This window comes from Glycine max, chromosome 19 (genome assembly GCF_000004515.6).
Source record: "Glycine max cultivar Williams 82 chromosome 19, Glycine_max_v4.0, whole genome shotgun sequence".
Classification (NCBI taxonomy): Eukaryota; Viridiplantae; Streptophyta; class Magnoliopsida; order Fabales; family Fabaceae; genus Glycine; species Glycine max.
The window spans coordinates 32,773,874-32,789,065 of NC_038255.2; the positions used below are offsets into that span (position 1 = coordinate 32,773,874).

General features: G+C 37.2%; 1 protein-coding gene across 1 annotated transcript; it reads right to left on the reverse strand.

Annotated features, from left to right (window-relative positions):
- Positions 1-12,059: 12,059 nt before the first annotated feature.
- On the reverse strand, positions 12,060-14,330 carry LOC100786130 (cytochrome P450 94B3). The gene has a single exon (XM_003553205.5). It carries the CDS (start codon positions 14,111-14,113, stop codon positions 12,593-12,595), a length of 1,521 nt encoding a protein of 506 aa, XP_003553253.3. The 5' UTR covers positions 14,114-14,330; the 3' UTR covers positions 12,060-12,592.
- Positions 14,331-15,192: the final 862 nt, after the last annotated feature.

The following is a 15,192-nucleotide window of genomic DNA, read 5'->3' on the forward strand; positions in this document are numbered from 1 at the left end:
AAAGAATAGAAAAGAAACTTAACCAAAAATAAAAGCGGAAATTAAAGTGCACAGCGGAAATTAAAAGAGTAGGGAAGAAGAAGACAAACACACAAGAGTAGGGAACAACCCGTGCCTACATCCAGTCCCCAAGCGACCTGCGATCCTTGAGATTTCTTTTCAATCTTGTAAATTCCTTTACAAGCAAAGATCCACCAGGGATGTACCCTCCATTGTTCTCTTTGAACAACCTAGTGGATGTACCCTCCACTAGAACTGATCCACAAGAGATGCACCCTTTCTTGTTCTCAGTCAATAATCCAAGTAGATGTACCCTCTACTTGTACCACAAAGATTATACCCTCCAATGTGTTAAGACAAAGTTCTTAGGCGGTTAGTCCTTTGAAATCTTTTGTTTTAGGGAAAGGGAAGAATCAAAAGAATTCTCAGACTGTGTCGTTTTGAATTCTTTAACAAGGGAGAAAGGAGACACAAAATAATTCAGGCGGTTAGTCCTTCGTTCTTTTGGAAAAAGGGAGAAGAGAGTCACAAAAAGAATTCAGGCGGTTAGTCCTTGGCGAATTCTTTTTGGCAAAGGGAGAAGAGAATGAAAAGATGAATAGCACAAGTTTTTGAACAAAGAACTTTTTTTGGAAGAGAAAGTTTTGAACAAAAACTTTTAGAAAGATGAAGAGAAAATGAAATAAGAAAGTTCTGAAAGAAATGAAAAAAGATATTGAAAGATAGATAGAATGATTGAAAGAGATGATAGATCTGAATGAGATTGTTTAAAATGTTTCATGCCAAGGTCACATATTTATAGTTTCTTGATGACTCAAGTCAAAACTTGTAACTCTTAGAAATTTCTTTAAAACTAATCACTTAAAAAGATATGGCTTTTGAAAGAATCTTCAGAAATAAGTCACTTGAAGAAATGTGACTTTTGGAAATAAATTTTTCGAAATCAGTCACTGGTGATCGATTACCATAAAGGTGTAATCGATTACACATCAACAGATGTGACTCTTCATTTTGAATTTTCAAAATCTTAACGTTTTAAAACCACTAGTAATCGATTACTATAATTTGGTAATCGATTACTAGAGACTAAAACTCTTTGGTAATGATTTTGTGAAAACTTCTTGTGCTACTCAATGTTTTGAAAAAAAAATTAATACTTATCTTGATTAAGTTTTCTCTTGATTCTTGAATCTTTGAGTCTTGGATCTTGATCTTGATTATTCTTGAATCTTGAATCTTGATTCTTGATTCTTGAAATCAAATTTCCTCTTGATCCTTGAAGTGTTCTTGACTCAATCTTGAACTTATTCTTGAATGTCATCATCTTTGTTATCATGAAATGATCTTGACTTTTGAGCTTTTTGTCATCATCTTTGTTATCATCAAAACTCCTTGAATCAATCTTGATTCATCATGAAGCTTGCTTCTACATTGAAGCCGTTATCTCTCCTAATAATTGATAAAATGAATTTCAACTGATCATTTGTGTAGTAATCTTGTTTAATCACTATTAAAATAAAATCCAACCGATCGTTCACGTTGTAACTTCGGTTAAATCAAAAAAAGCAAAATAATGATAAAATAATCAAAATATCTTCAAAAATAATAATAATAAAATAATCAAAATATCTAGAAAAGAAAATAATAAAATAATCAAAAAAATCAATCGGACGTTTTTCTTTGAAAGTTTCCTTGAATGAATTGACTAATAATCAATGTGAAACTAAGGCTAAAATCAACTCACAAGCCAAGCTTTGTCCGCAAAAGTCACTCAAAACCGTTTTAATGTTCAACGCCTTAAAACGGTCATCTTTGATTTTATTGGTTAAAATGGACCAGTCAAAGAATAAAATCAACACATAACTTTATTCTTTTGCAAGAACTACGTAAGTCTGATTTTCTCATCGCAATTGAGGATACGTAGGAGCAAAAGTCCCGCTTTTGTCGACCACCCCAAGAGATCGTTAATGGTCCAATGCCTTAACGTTTCTCTCCTTTCAAAAACCAAGAAATCGTTAATGGTCCAACGCCTTAATGTTTCTCTCCTTTTCAAAAATCAAAAAATCGTTTAAAGGTCCAATGCCTTAAATGACTTTTGTTCGGTTAAAATATATCTTGCGGAAAAAGATAAAAACAACTTAACCAATGTTTAGTTCTGGAAGAATTACGTAGGTTTGATTTCCTCATTGCAATTAAGGAATACGTAGGAGTGAGGGAAACACCCTTGTCGACCACAAAAAGATAAAAAATACAAAAAGGCCCATAAAAAACATAAAAACATAAAAAAGGAAAAATAAAACAAATTGAAGACATGATATTGCACATTTGATTAAAGGTTGTCGTCTTTTGTGACAGACGCGTGGGGTGCTAATACCTTCCCCGTGCGTAAAAACAACTCCTGAACCCTTGACAATTAAAGTTCGTAGACCACACGTTCCGATTTTTCCGACGTTTTCTTTGAATAAACGTTGGTGGCGACTCCGCGCATTTTCCTCCCATGGAAGATGCACCTATGAACCCCGCGTCGCCCTCTCGCCAAAGCGTAGGTTGCGACACCAAGGAAACATAAAGACGGAGGACGTTGAGTCCTATGAAACATAAAGGAGAGGACGATGAGTCCTATGAAAGCATAAAGATAGGGGACGTTGAGTCCTATGAAACATGTCAATAGGTACTAGTATCCAAGGGCTCAACCGTTTAAGAAAGCAAGAGGTTGACTCTTTAAAAGGGTTACTCATCTCAAACTCAAAAGATAGGACATTGGATTTTGGAAACTAGCATATAAAGAGAATCTATGCACTTATAGTGATGGAAGTTTGCTTGTGGAGCTTCTATGGAGGCTGGATCTTTGAGCTTCAATGAGGTCCTTTAATGGTGATTTTCCACCATGGAGATGCAGCGGAAGACAAAGGAGAAGAGGTGAGAGGAGGCACCATCCACTAGGGAATAAGCCATGGAAGAAGGAGCTTCACCACCAAGATGAGCCTTGGATAAGAAGCTTGGAGAGGATGCTTCAATGGAGGAAAAGAAAGAGGGAGAGAAAGAGAGAGGGGGGAGCACGAAATTGAAGGAAGAAAAAGGGAGAGAAGTTGAACTTTGAGTTGTGTCTCACAAGACTCTCATTCATCAAAGTTACAACAAGTGTTACACATGCTTCTAATTATAGACTAGGTAGCTTCCTTGAGAAGCTTTCTTGAGAAAAATTCCTTGAGAAGCTTCTTTGAGAAAACTTCCTTGAGAAGCTAGAGCTTAGCTACACACACCATCTAAAAACTAAGCTCACCTCCTTGAGAAGCTTCCTTGAGAAGCTAGAGCTTAGCTATACACACCCCTCTAATAACTAAGCTCACCTCCTTGAGAAGAGAAGCTAGAGCTTAGCTGCACACCCCTATAATAGCTAAGCTCAACCCTATGACAAAATACATGAAAATACAAAAAAAAAAAAGTCCCTACTACAAAGACTACTCAAAATGCCCTGAAATACAAGGCTAAAACCCTATACTGCTAGAATGGCCAAAATACAAGGCCCAAAAGAAGGAAAAAACCTATTCTAATATTTACAAAGAAGAGTGGATCCAACCTTGACCCATGGGCTCAAAAATCTACCCTAAGGTTCATGAGAACCCTAGGGCCTTCTTTAGTAGCTCTAGCCCAAGCCTCTTGGAGTCTTCTATCCAATACCCTTGGGGGGTAGGATTGCATCATATAGCCTGATATGGACCATGAGTTATGGAATGCAGAGGCATGCAACCTTCATCTTGAAATGCAATAAATGTAGGCTTTGTATCTAGCAATGCAAAAGGTTTTAAATCATGAAACTGTGTAATGGTCACGACATTCTTTCCCTCTTTTGTGATTTTTTTTGTGTGTTTTTTTTTTTGTGAATAACACAGATTGACTGCCTCTTTCTAAAGGACGTGATAATTCATGCAATCTCATCCTATCTTTTGCAGATCCCTTCGGAGACTCCCTCAGAGTGTATATTTTGTTTAACTTAATCACTTGATAATTTTGGATGACGGCAATGGAGCCATTTGACATTTTAATCAATCAACCGAAATATTGATCCTAGGGTTCATCCCTTTATGTTTAAAAACTTCGATTATTCTGCACAGCAAGAAAATATAAGGCTTTGGGACCAATCGCATGCACCATTGAAGGATGGTAATGGATTTTTACACTTTGGTATATGACCAAGTGAAACTTTCCTGATTTAAGGTCATAGAGTGATGCCAGGGGTCTGTCGATCTCACCAAAACTTGATGACATTGGCTGATCACGAAAGAATTTATAAAACGAAGGCTACCCTTGGATTTGAAAGGAATCCTAAGGAGTTTGCATGAGAGACTAACATCAGATGTACCCTACTATCACAATTGTCTTTAGGCATCTCCCACGAGCTCCTGGTCGAATGAATTTTCTTCTCAAATGTGTAAGTGCAAATCTCAGGGTTTTTTTGGCAATCACAAGCGTGTGCGGGTTCTATTCCAAAATCCTAACTCGAAAGCAAAATTAGTCTTTCCTTGATCCACATGGACTTTATTGGGCTTGTAACGTGGTCAGGGGTAATAAGGCTATGTAAGAAAGGATTAGAGAGGCTCAAAGAGTGTTTAAGGGTTATATTGAGTAAGAACCTTGAGAGCGTTGCTTGTACTTTTATTCATTTCAACTTTTTGGGTTGGGCTTTACTTCATTTGTATTATACATTAATCCTTATTGCACTTTTGTGCCTTCCTTGTAAAATTTGAAGATCTTTTGTCTCTTTTTTTTTCACTCGCCTTTGGCAGATTTGCTTTCTGCTTTTTTTTTCTTAACATCATTGTTGCCTAACCTAGAGCTTGGTAAACCTCATGCATGTGTTGTTTGCATTACTCTTCCCGCCAGTTTAGCAGTGGTTCCTACTCAGGGTTTTGTTTTATTTTTTTTATTATTATTTTCAAGAAAGCAATTATACTTTGGCTCGAAGGGGTAGTAAGGGATAAATTAGTGTTTGGGATGAAGAAACACGACCATGTGTCATTTCAAATATTGACTAGAGACTCTTACAGTTTGGATTTTGGGACAAAACCTCTGATAAACACTCTCCTGATTGTTTTTCTTTTTTTTTTTTACTTTTGCCTAGGCCACCCTTTTGGGTTTTCAACCTATCGGGTGAGGACTTCTTGTCTGCTCCTAGGTTCTCTTGAAGCTCATGCATGGTGCCTATCATTGCCCCAGTTTAAGGTTTGGAGGTATATGTTGCTGTCGTTTCTCATGACCTTGTAGCAAGAAGAAATGAAAGAAATTATGCAGGTTCTCGAAAAAGAAATTTCAAGGACAATAAATATTTAAAGGATTTTCAATTGACAGATTAAGTCAGATAATTCTTGTTCTTCACAACTCATTTTTTTCTCGGGAAAGAAAACTTTTAAGAATAATAAGATGAGGTCACATGAATGTCTATACTTCTTATTTTTTATTTGGAAACACAACCAATCAAATGTTTATTCAACTTTACTCGTCGCTTACGACACCCCCACTAAACATGCAATTTCTGATTGGGCAGACTTGGAGATCAACTTAGGAGCGCAAGTCACTTGAGCAAACAAACCAACAGCGTACATTCACATTCTAGTGAAAGTTAAATAAGCAAAGATGTAATTGTGAGAGAATGAGAGACAACAACATCAAATTCATCCATATTATTAACATTGTGATTGTTGTTTACAGTAATAGCATAAACCTGAAAATCCTAATGAGTCATTGGAAATATCTAACAACAACCTTCAAATTGCCCTAAGCATCATGCATAGTATTCCTTGACGACATCAGAATTCACAAGTGATTCTCCTCCTCAAATCTTAGCTAGCTTACATCGATCATACTTTGCACCTTATGTTTCAAGGTCATACAATGCTCAATGGAATGCCCCGGGAGTCCCCCATGATAAGCACATGTCACATTGGAGTTGTATCCTCTGGGAAATGGAGATTGAGGAATCTTTGATGGGCTCACGACTACCATTGCATTATCGAGTAGATACGAGAGTAAGTCAGTATACGATATTAGAATTGGGGTGAATTCTATAGGCTTCTTTTCTAGAAATTTCCTTCCCTGGTTGGTGTTTTAATTGGTATTAGGGTTGGTGTTTGGTCTTGGATGTGCAGCAGGCGGATTTTGTGGCCTATTTAGGGGTGGCCTTTGCGGATGATTGGGCGTTCTTGGTTGGCAGGGTGGTGAGTAATGGGAAGGACTGATATTGGCTAAGTATTGATATTGTTGGGGAGGATATTGGTACATAGGATTTAAAGGGGCTAAAGGGAAATTTGGCCATGTAGGAACGACAGTCACAACATGGGTTTCTCCCTCCTTCTTATTCCCTCCACTCATTCCAGGTCTTCTATTACTAGAACTCGCAGTAGTAGTATAATCAAATTTCTCTCTTCTCAGACCCACTTCGATCCTCTCACCAGCAAACACTAAATCTGCAAAACTTGAAGGCATGTAACCTACCATCTTCTCATAGTAAAACACTGGCAATGTATCCATTATCATTGTGATCATCTCTCTCTTCATCATCGGGGGTGCTACTTGAGCTGCCAGATCTCTCCACCTTTGAGCATATTCTTTGAAAGATTCATTGTTTTTCTTCACATATTATGTAGTTGAATTCTATCTGGAGCCATATCAGAGTTATACTAATACTGCCTAATGAAAGCAGCCATTAGGTCCTTCCAGGAATGGACTCGGGAAGGTTCCAGGTTAGTATACCAGGTAATAGCTTCCCCAGCAAGACTCTCCTAGAAGAAATGCATCAATAACTTTTCATCTTTCACATACGCTACCATCTTCCTACAATACATTTTCAGGTGATTCTTTGGGCAGGTGGTTCCCTTGTACTTATCAAAATCTGGCACCTTAAACTTTGGAGGAATAACCACGTCGGGTATCAAGCACAACTCTGCAATGTCAGCAAAGGCATAATTTCCTCCTCCTTCAATGGCGCGTAGCCTCTCCTTCATATGCTCAATCCTTTCCTTCTCAAGTACTGTGGAAGGCCCCTCTCCCCTTACAAAATGCAAGGATTGTGATAACGGACGACATTGAGATATTCCGGGAGCATTCAGCACAGGGATGCTAGAAAATGTCTGCCCTTCAGTGGTATATCCTGGATAAACCCCGAACCCGGCCAGAATGTGGTCTTGGGGGACTTCATGTGTTTCCCTCATGGGTTGAGAGACATATGCATGATCAAATTGGGGTTGTTGATTCTCAATGAGTACAGGTGCATAATTGCTTATATTCTCACCATAAGCGTATACAACAATGGGCGGTGTATAATTAGGTGGCAACCCATATGGTAGGAAGGAATGCTTGCTCTGAATCTGAACATGATGAGGCCCATATGCATTTTTCGCTGCCTCGCCTCCTTGACCTACTACATCTAAGACTGGATGATTCACTTGATTGAAACCGACCGAGTGAATTGGGTCCATCTCAATAGTAGTACTCGCAACAACAACTATAGTAGTGTTATCCTCCATCATCTTCCTCATGTTCATCATTTCTTCCATCATCATTGTCATTTGTTCCTTCATGGCCTCCATATTGGCCTTTGTTCCTGTACTTCTTCGATTTCACTCATTATTATGGCCTTGGCACGCGTCTGGTAAGGGTGTCGTAAAGTGCGTTCTTTCTCTTTGGCTACAATGATTACGATTATGATTTTAAGGAAAGAATACAATAAGCAATGCAACCAAAGTGGAAAGACAAACAAGCATGAATGCATGTGAATGATACATTGTTGAAGTATTGCGAATTTTACACAGGATATTCACTAGAACATAGGGTCGAATCAACTCTAATTTTCATTAAGTCTCGTTAGAGTCAAAGTGCAACTGGAAATAAAACATGGACATATCAACGGTTCCTAATTTTGTAAGTTATTAGCTCAATCATGTATTGAACACCAATATTTCAACAACCTATCATGGAGGAGATATGATGAATGATCAGGGCATAGTTATGCTATGCATGACAAATGTATTTATCAGACCGACACAAGACGCCTGAAAGACCACCCTTTTCTTGTTAACTATGCATTGGGTAGTACCATGTTCATGTGATTTCAATCATTTTTGGGAGAAAGGATTGTATAACCCCAACATGGTTTGTTTATAGCTATTACCATGGTACCCAACACATGAAACTAAAAAACACGGTGTAAACTTTCACACTTCATTGTGACTTTTTGGCGACGAAGAAGGGAATGCAAGGCATGAGCAACTATGCAGTAGGATTATGCATAACATGTGAACAATGATAATAGAATGTATACAATTGGCTAAACAAAAACATGCTAAATGAATATGTATGACAATGCAATGACTTACGCAAATGCAATGCATGAATATGATAAATGATAAATGCAGGAATGATATGTCCATTATGATGCCATGAAGAGATGCATGATGTGATCAAGGAAACTAGACATGGTGAGTTTGCCCCATGTCCTTAATTCAGGAACCTAATGGAAAAGATCCAAAAGTCCACTATCTAGTGACAACTTCTAAGGGTATTTTCTTGTAACCTTGCTGGCCTCTAGAGATATCATCCTCTTAGGTAATACATTGTGGCGATAGGGACTATCAGTAACAATGCATCACCAAAAGAGGAAAATTCTAGATGAGGCTTCACTGTTATCAAGCGAGTCGGGGACCTAGCATGACCACAGATCGACCTCTACTCCCTATGGCTAACACAGACCTGGGTATAGGGACCAATATCTCAAAGTGTGTGCAAAAAGTGTGGGTGTCATGTGTGAACGGAGCAACCTAAGAATTACCCAACCCCACCTGCAAAACAACCAGAAAATTCCTAGGCAGATACAAGAAGTATAACACATGTCGTCTATCCTAGGATTCAATGGCATAATTTATTTTTAACTACAAAGGTAATAGATACAAAGATACACACCAAGAAGTAACAACGCAGCAAAGGTTATATACAGACATGAGTGAAACAACGAATAAAGGAAACAAGTTTGAAGCTAAACCGCAAAACGAACGATAACACAATGAAACTTTAACGAACATGAGCACAATGCAAGGATTAAAGAGAAAGGGAAAATAAATAAATAAAAGGTCACGATAAAATTGCACACTTGATCAAATGACTTAACTCTCTAACGAGTCCCCAATGGAGTCGTCATCCATCGTAACCTACCTTACAATGGGACGACGAAAGAAAATAAATAAAAGCACGTTCGTCTCCTAAGGAGAAAACAAGTGGGATTTGCCACTAACATTTATTCGAGGAAAACATTAGAAAAAACCAAAAGAGGTCTGCAAATTTTGAAAAAAAGGGTTCGGGAGTTGTTTACGCATAGGGAAGGTATTAGCACCCCACACGCCTGTCACGAAGAACAACAGTCTTTAATCGAGTGTGCAATAAAAATAACGTGACTACAAAATTAATTATTTATCCAAGAGCGATGAATTTCTTTTCTTTTACTATATTATTTTTATTTATTTGATATTTTTTTAATCGACAAGGGTATTGTCCTTACTCCTACGTATCCTCAGGTGTAATGAGAAAATCAGACCTACGTAGTTCTTTAAGTCTGAATGTTTGTGTGTTGAATTGATTTTATGTTTTTTTTGAAAGATTTATTTTAATTGCAAACAAAGATTCGTTAAGGCGTTGGACCTTGAAACGACGTTTTAGATTTTGAAAAGCGGAGGGAGTCGCTAAGGTGTTGGACCTTGAAACGATCTCAAGTGATATTTGAGACGAAAAGATTACATATATAATATCAAGAGGGATACATAAGGGTACAAAGATTACATCAAAATCTTAAGAAAAACTAACCGACTGTTGCATAAGGTACAAGGCTTGCAAGAAAAATGATGTAGGAAACAATCTACGGTTCGATTCGGCAGCGCCTCAGCTTTTCTTTTTTTTTCTTCTTCTCTTTCTCCTTTCTGCGTTTTCCTCTCTTTCTTCAGTTCTCCGAACCCTTAAACCCTTCCTCTGCATGGCTATTTATAGGAAAAGGCCTTTTGGTGCAGGGGAAGCTCGCTCAGGCGAGTTGGTTGCTTAAAGCTAAAGGTATCAACTCGCCCAGGTGAGTGGCTTGCTTAGGGCTGAAGAAATTTCATGGCCCAGGTGAGCCAAATGCTAGCCTGGGCGAGTTTAGGTCCTGAAAAATCTAGGAAATGACCATTTTTCCCCTTCCTTGAGGCTTTTGTTTTTGGAACTCACAAACAACCATCAAAACCCTACGCGACCCCTTGGCCTTGCGCCGTAACCGATGCCAAACACCGTAATTCGATTAGCAATGATCAAAACATCATATTTGAATGATAAAAATATTATATCCGGATGAAATTAGGGTCTGATAGAAGGTTAATATCTGATGTTGAATGTGATTAATAACCAACATAGAAGAGACTTTTTTTAGTAGTGATTACATCCTGATCATAAAAGAAGAAATAAAATCATAAAATAAAGATAATATTTTAAATTTAAACAACATCTTTTAGAATAAGTAATATCTTTGTATCTAAACAACCTAGAGGTTTAAAATTGAAAATTAAATTGTTTTACCAACAGTTTATTGATATATTATTGTATTTGTGATGTAGGTATACGGGAGCTTTTGCAGCCAAGAATAGTAAGCCTCTATAACATAAACTTGTGTTTTCATACTGGGTTTTTTTTACATCAAAATAGTGCAAATATCCCATTGATACTTCTTATTACTCAATATCTCTCTTTTTGTTACATCACAACAATCATATTAATCACTTGTTTCTCTTCTTTTCCTATCTCTCAAGTGTCTACACCCAAAAGGTGTTCAAGAATTATTTTTCTGCATACTATGTTATACAAGCTGGCAAAATGTTATACAGGGGCTACAAATAGTCCCTAAAAGCTTGATTTGTTTTTAATTTTTTTGTAGATTCGCTGAAAACTTGATGAAGAAGCTAGGACACTAGTTAGAAGACCCCCCTAGCTATATTCTCCTAGGTACCTATTATGATTTCCATCTTCTTCGACATACTCTTTCAGTACCATGTGGAGGAAATAGATATCATTTTGTAACTTAGCGGAAGGTATCAACATTTTTCCCAAGTTATTTTTTTTTTATTCTTCATGATTTGCTTTGCTTATACATGATAATTTTCTTTACCACAGGTTATTCAGGATCTGACACGAAACAACTTGGTGAATGATGCTTCTTTTGGTCCCCAAATAGGTTTTAAAATAAGGTATAGAATCTATAAATTGATAATGGAGTGTATGCAGCCACTTACTCTTCAGGTATGCACCAAGTGGCATGCATAACCCTGACATTGAAAGAATATATTCAGCTAAGTTAATTTTAAAACGGTTTCCTTGCTTGTCTAGGACTTAAGAATTCCATTAAGTGCATGTTTATTTTAGCATTGGAGGTTTTCAAATAACCATTGAATTAAAAGTTCTGAATTTTTATTTTTGACAAAACGTGTATTGGAATGTGTGTTCATTCAACCTATCGTTCAACCAAACACACCCTTAAGGCTATGTTTGATGAACCGTTTGAAACTTCTCACGTTCCAATGCAGAAATTCTAAAGCAACTCAAGTGTAGCTTTCATAACGTTGGTGGCGTTCTGTGGGACGCCTATGCAAACAGACACTAAATTTGTTTTTCTTGGCTGAACTTTGCATCCAAGCAATCTGGAAACCTACCATTGTAAAGGTCCGTCTCACCATTGTATGGGGACAAAGCATATAAACAATTCATTTAAGAGTTAATGGCCAACAATTATATCAATCAAATTCTCCACCTATGTACTGTATACATCAAGCAATGTACTCAAGAAAAATTAAAAAAGAATGCTTTAAGCTCACAGTACGGTAACAAGATAAATTATTTAAATAAATCAGCTTACGTGGTGTCTTACCAGACCATCCATATGAAACAATAATCAATTGGTTTAAGCATATATGTGCAATATTCTGACCAGATTTCAAAGAAAATGAAGTCAAATAAAAACAAAAGCACGTTTTTGCGGGAATTGAGTTCACACACACTGATATGATGATGAACATGTAAAATGACAAAGGTTAGGCTGGTGAACACGTGTGTAAACTAAAACTTTATTGTAAGAATGGCTTACAACCAATCATTTTCTTTGCCCAAGAAACAGAAAGCAGTCACAACTTAATGTTATTTTTTATTTTTTTATCAATAAATATTAATTTATTATTTTTTTTTAGAAGAATTCAAATCCATGATCTCAACTTCTCACTTTTTTTTTCTTCACCACCATATCAAACCTTATAAACCCTAAAGTTCTCAGTAGTATAATAAGCAAAAATAGGATTTAATTACTTTCAGTATTTTCTATACAACTTTCAAAAACATGAAAGTTAAGCTTTTGTCTAAAGAGGCATTTGATGTGGGTTGTACCAACTATTTTTTCCCTTCTTCAATTAGCTTTCTCAATATGAGAACAGAAAAAGGGAAATACAAAATGGAGTGCCTGAAAGTATTTATTTAATGAGTACGTACGATTGATTCAATTGAATAATAATAAAAAAAAAATCTGAGACAATCTAACAACTCAGCTTTTTTTTCCCCTTTTGCAAACCAATACTCTTAAGCCGCCAGCCATGTGTGCCGTGAGCAGTGGCACGAATATAGGCTTCTCTGGACCAACAATTCTAAATGTGAATCTGCTAAGAATTGAAGCCACCACATACTTCATTTGAATGAAGGCCATTTCCTTGCCCAGACACACCCTTGGACCAGCCTGAAAAATTGGAAACGAAAAAGGAGAAACGTCATTCAACATTATTATTCCTTCAATGTTTCTTGGTTCGACAAACCATCGATCTGGTCTAAATTGAAACCAATCCTTCCCCCACAAGTCTTCCATTCTCCCCATTCCATAGGGAAAATATGTGACCCTATCTCCTGCTTTGACCACAGTGCCATCTGGCAACAGATCATCATCAGTGGCATGCTTAGAGTCCCATGCCACTGGTGGATACAGCCTCATGGACTCACACAAACATGCTTTCAAGAAACTCAAATTCTTCAGTGACTCATAATCCAACACCCCTTTTGCCTCTTCCACTATCTTTTCCTCCAAATGGGAATAATGTGATAGTACCCAAAAGAACCATGTCACAGCTGCTGAAGTAGTGTCCCTCCCTGCCATGATGAAACTTATCACCATGTCTCTGATTATCTCCTCTTCATGGCCTGCACATATAAGCCTTGACAAGAGATCATCTTCAACATCATCATCGTTTCTCTCACCCTTTTGCTTCTTCCTCTCCTGAATCATTCTCATGACATGAGTCTGAACTTCCCCAACAGCATTTTTAAGCAATCTCTCAGATCCAGCACCGAGCCATCTCTTCACCCTCCACATCATGAACAAAGGTGCTGCTCCACGTTTAGCAGACACCTCTGCAGCCACATCAAAAGCCCTTGCAAGGGGACAAGTAGGCACAGAAGGGTCCAAACAGCACCTATTAGTCCCCAGTGTGAACCTGCAGATCACATTGAATGAGAATCTCCCTAGCAGCTCTTGCAAGTCAACCACCTTGTTCTCACCACACAGTGCCTCTAGCACAGGCACAAGCCTCTCACACACTTCTTTCTCCAACGTGTGCATGACAAACTCCCTCAGGGACTTGGTGGAGAACTCGTGGCTCGCCAGTCTTCGCTGCGTGAGCCACGGCTCTCCGTCGACGTTGAAGATCCCCTGGCCGAGGAAGTCTCCGAGGATCTCAGTGAAGGGCTTGCCTTTGGGGAAGTTGTTGAAGTTTGTCTTTAGCATGTACTCAACATTTTGTGGGTTTGCTGTCACAATGGTTCTACGTGCACCAAGCCTTTGAACCACTATGGTGTTGGTTGGGGACTGAGCTAGTAGCTCAGTGTACCAATCCAACAAACGGTGCTTGTTCCTGTAGAAAGATATCAGACAACCTATTAGGGGATAGGTTGCCGGACTGGCTGGGCCGGAGATTTTATCGCCTCGCCAGAACGCGGCGAGGGTTATGTAAAAGAGGATGGGGAGAAAGATGAGGGAGAGGGGCAGCAGTTCAAGGAGGATCATGAATGCTCCTCCCATATTACCAGCATGAGAATGAGTAATATGGAGAGCACTGTGAAAGATGATATTGGCCCTTATCAGTTGACTCTTATATGGTATTTAAATGTGCATTATTTTAGTATTTATTATGTGTGGTCTTTATTTGAGAGCTATATATATTCAACTTTTAGCAAATTGATGAAAATATTTTTATTTTTATTTAAACCAATTAATTAATATAATTTGGCTCACTTTTAATGATGAATATATTTGTATTATTTTCTCACTTTATACCTTTTTTAAATAATATGCATAGTTCTAAAATCTAACTCACTTATAATCTTGTTGAGGTAGTGGGTAAGTGGATTAGTAGTTCAATCGGTGAGTTAATAATTAGCTCAGTTTGATCCATATATATCAAAAATTTAAAATTATATATATATTATATATAAGTATATAACTAATATTATTTGAGTAAAAAAAATTCATCAATACTCCAAAACTCAAAATAACAATTGATAATAATGAGATATCAAAATAACATCGTAGAAGTGTTCTATTTTTTTTTTTGTAAAACCAGCCAAGTCAAACCAGTTCAATCGAATCCGACACCTAACTGATCGGGTTTGGCCAGGTAATCTCGGGTCAATTGCGTGACTGATCTAATAGTGGAACTGGTCCGATTAGGCCACCAAGTCCCAATCGGACCGGTTCAACCAGTCAGATCGAACCGAGTTTCACAACTATGATAATAGTGAGTCCTTATTGATATTTGAATGTTTACATATTAATTATTAAATATTTAGAGCTTGAATGTTATTGAAATAAGGATTTGATTAGATATATTCATTTTAAATATAAAACTTTTAAATGCTTTCATCGATTTTGTGCTGTTAGATCATTAATAATGATGGTTGATTATTAATAGTTAATATTACGTTAAATAAAAATAAAATATTTATAAAAGGAATTGAAATATTGGTACTAAGATATTTGAGTTATTTTTTAACTTTTTTTATTTATTAAAAAATTTGTTTGATTGTTTGACTTGTTTAAACTTTTATAAAAAAAATTATTTGGTAAAACTAGCTGAAAACTGGAAAGTTAGTTGACAGTTG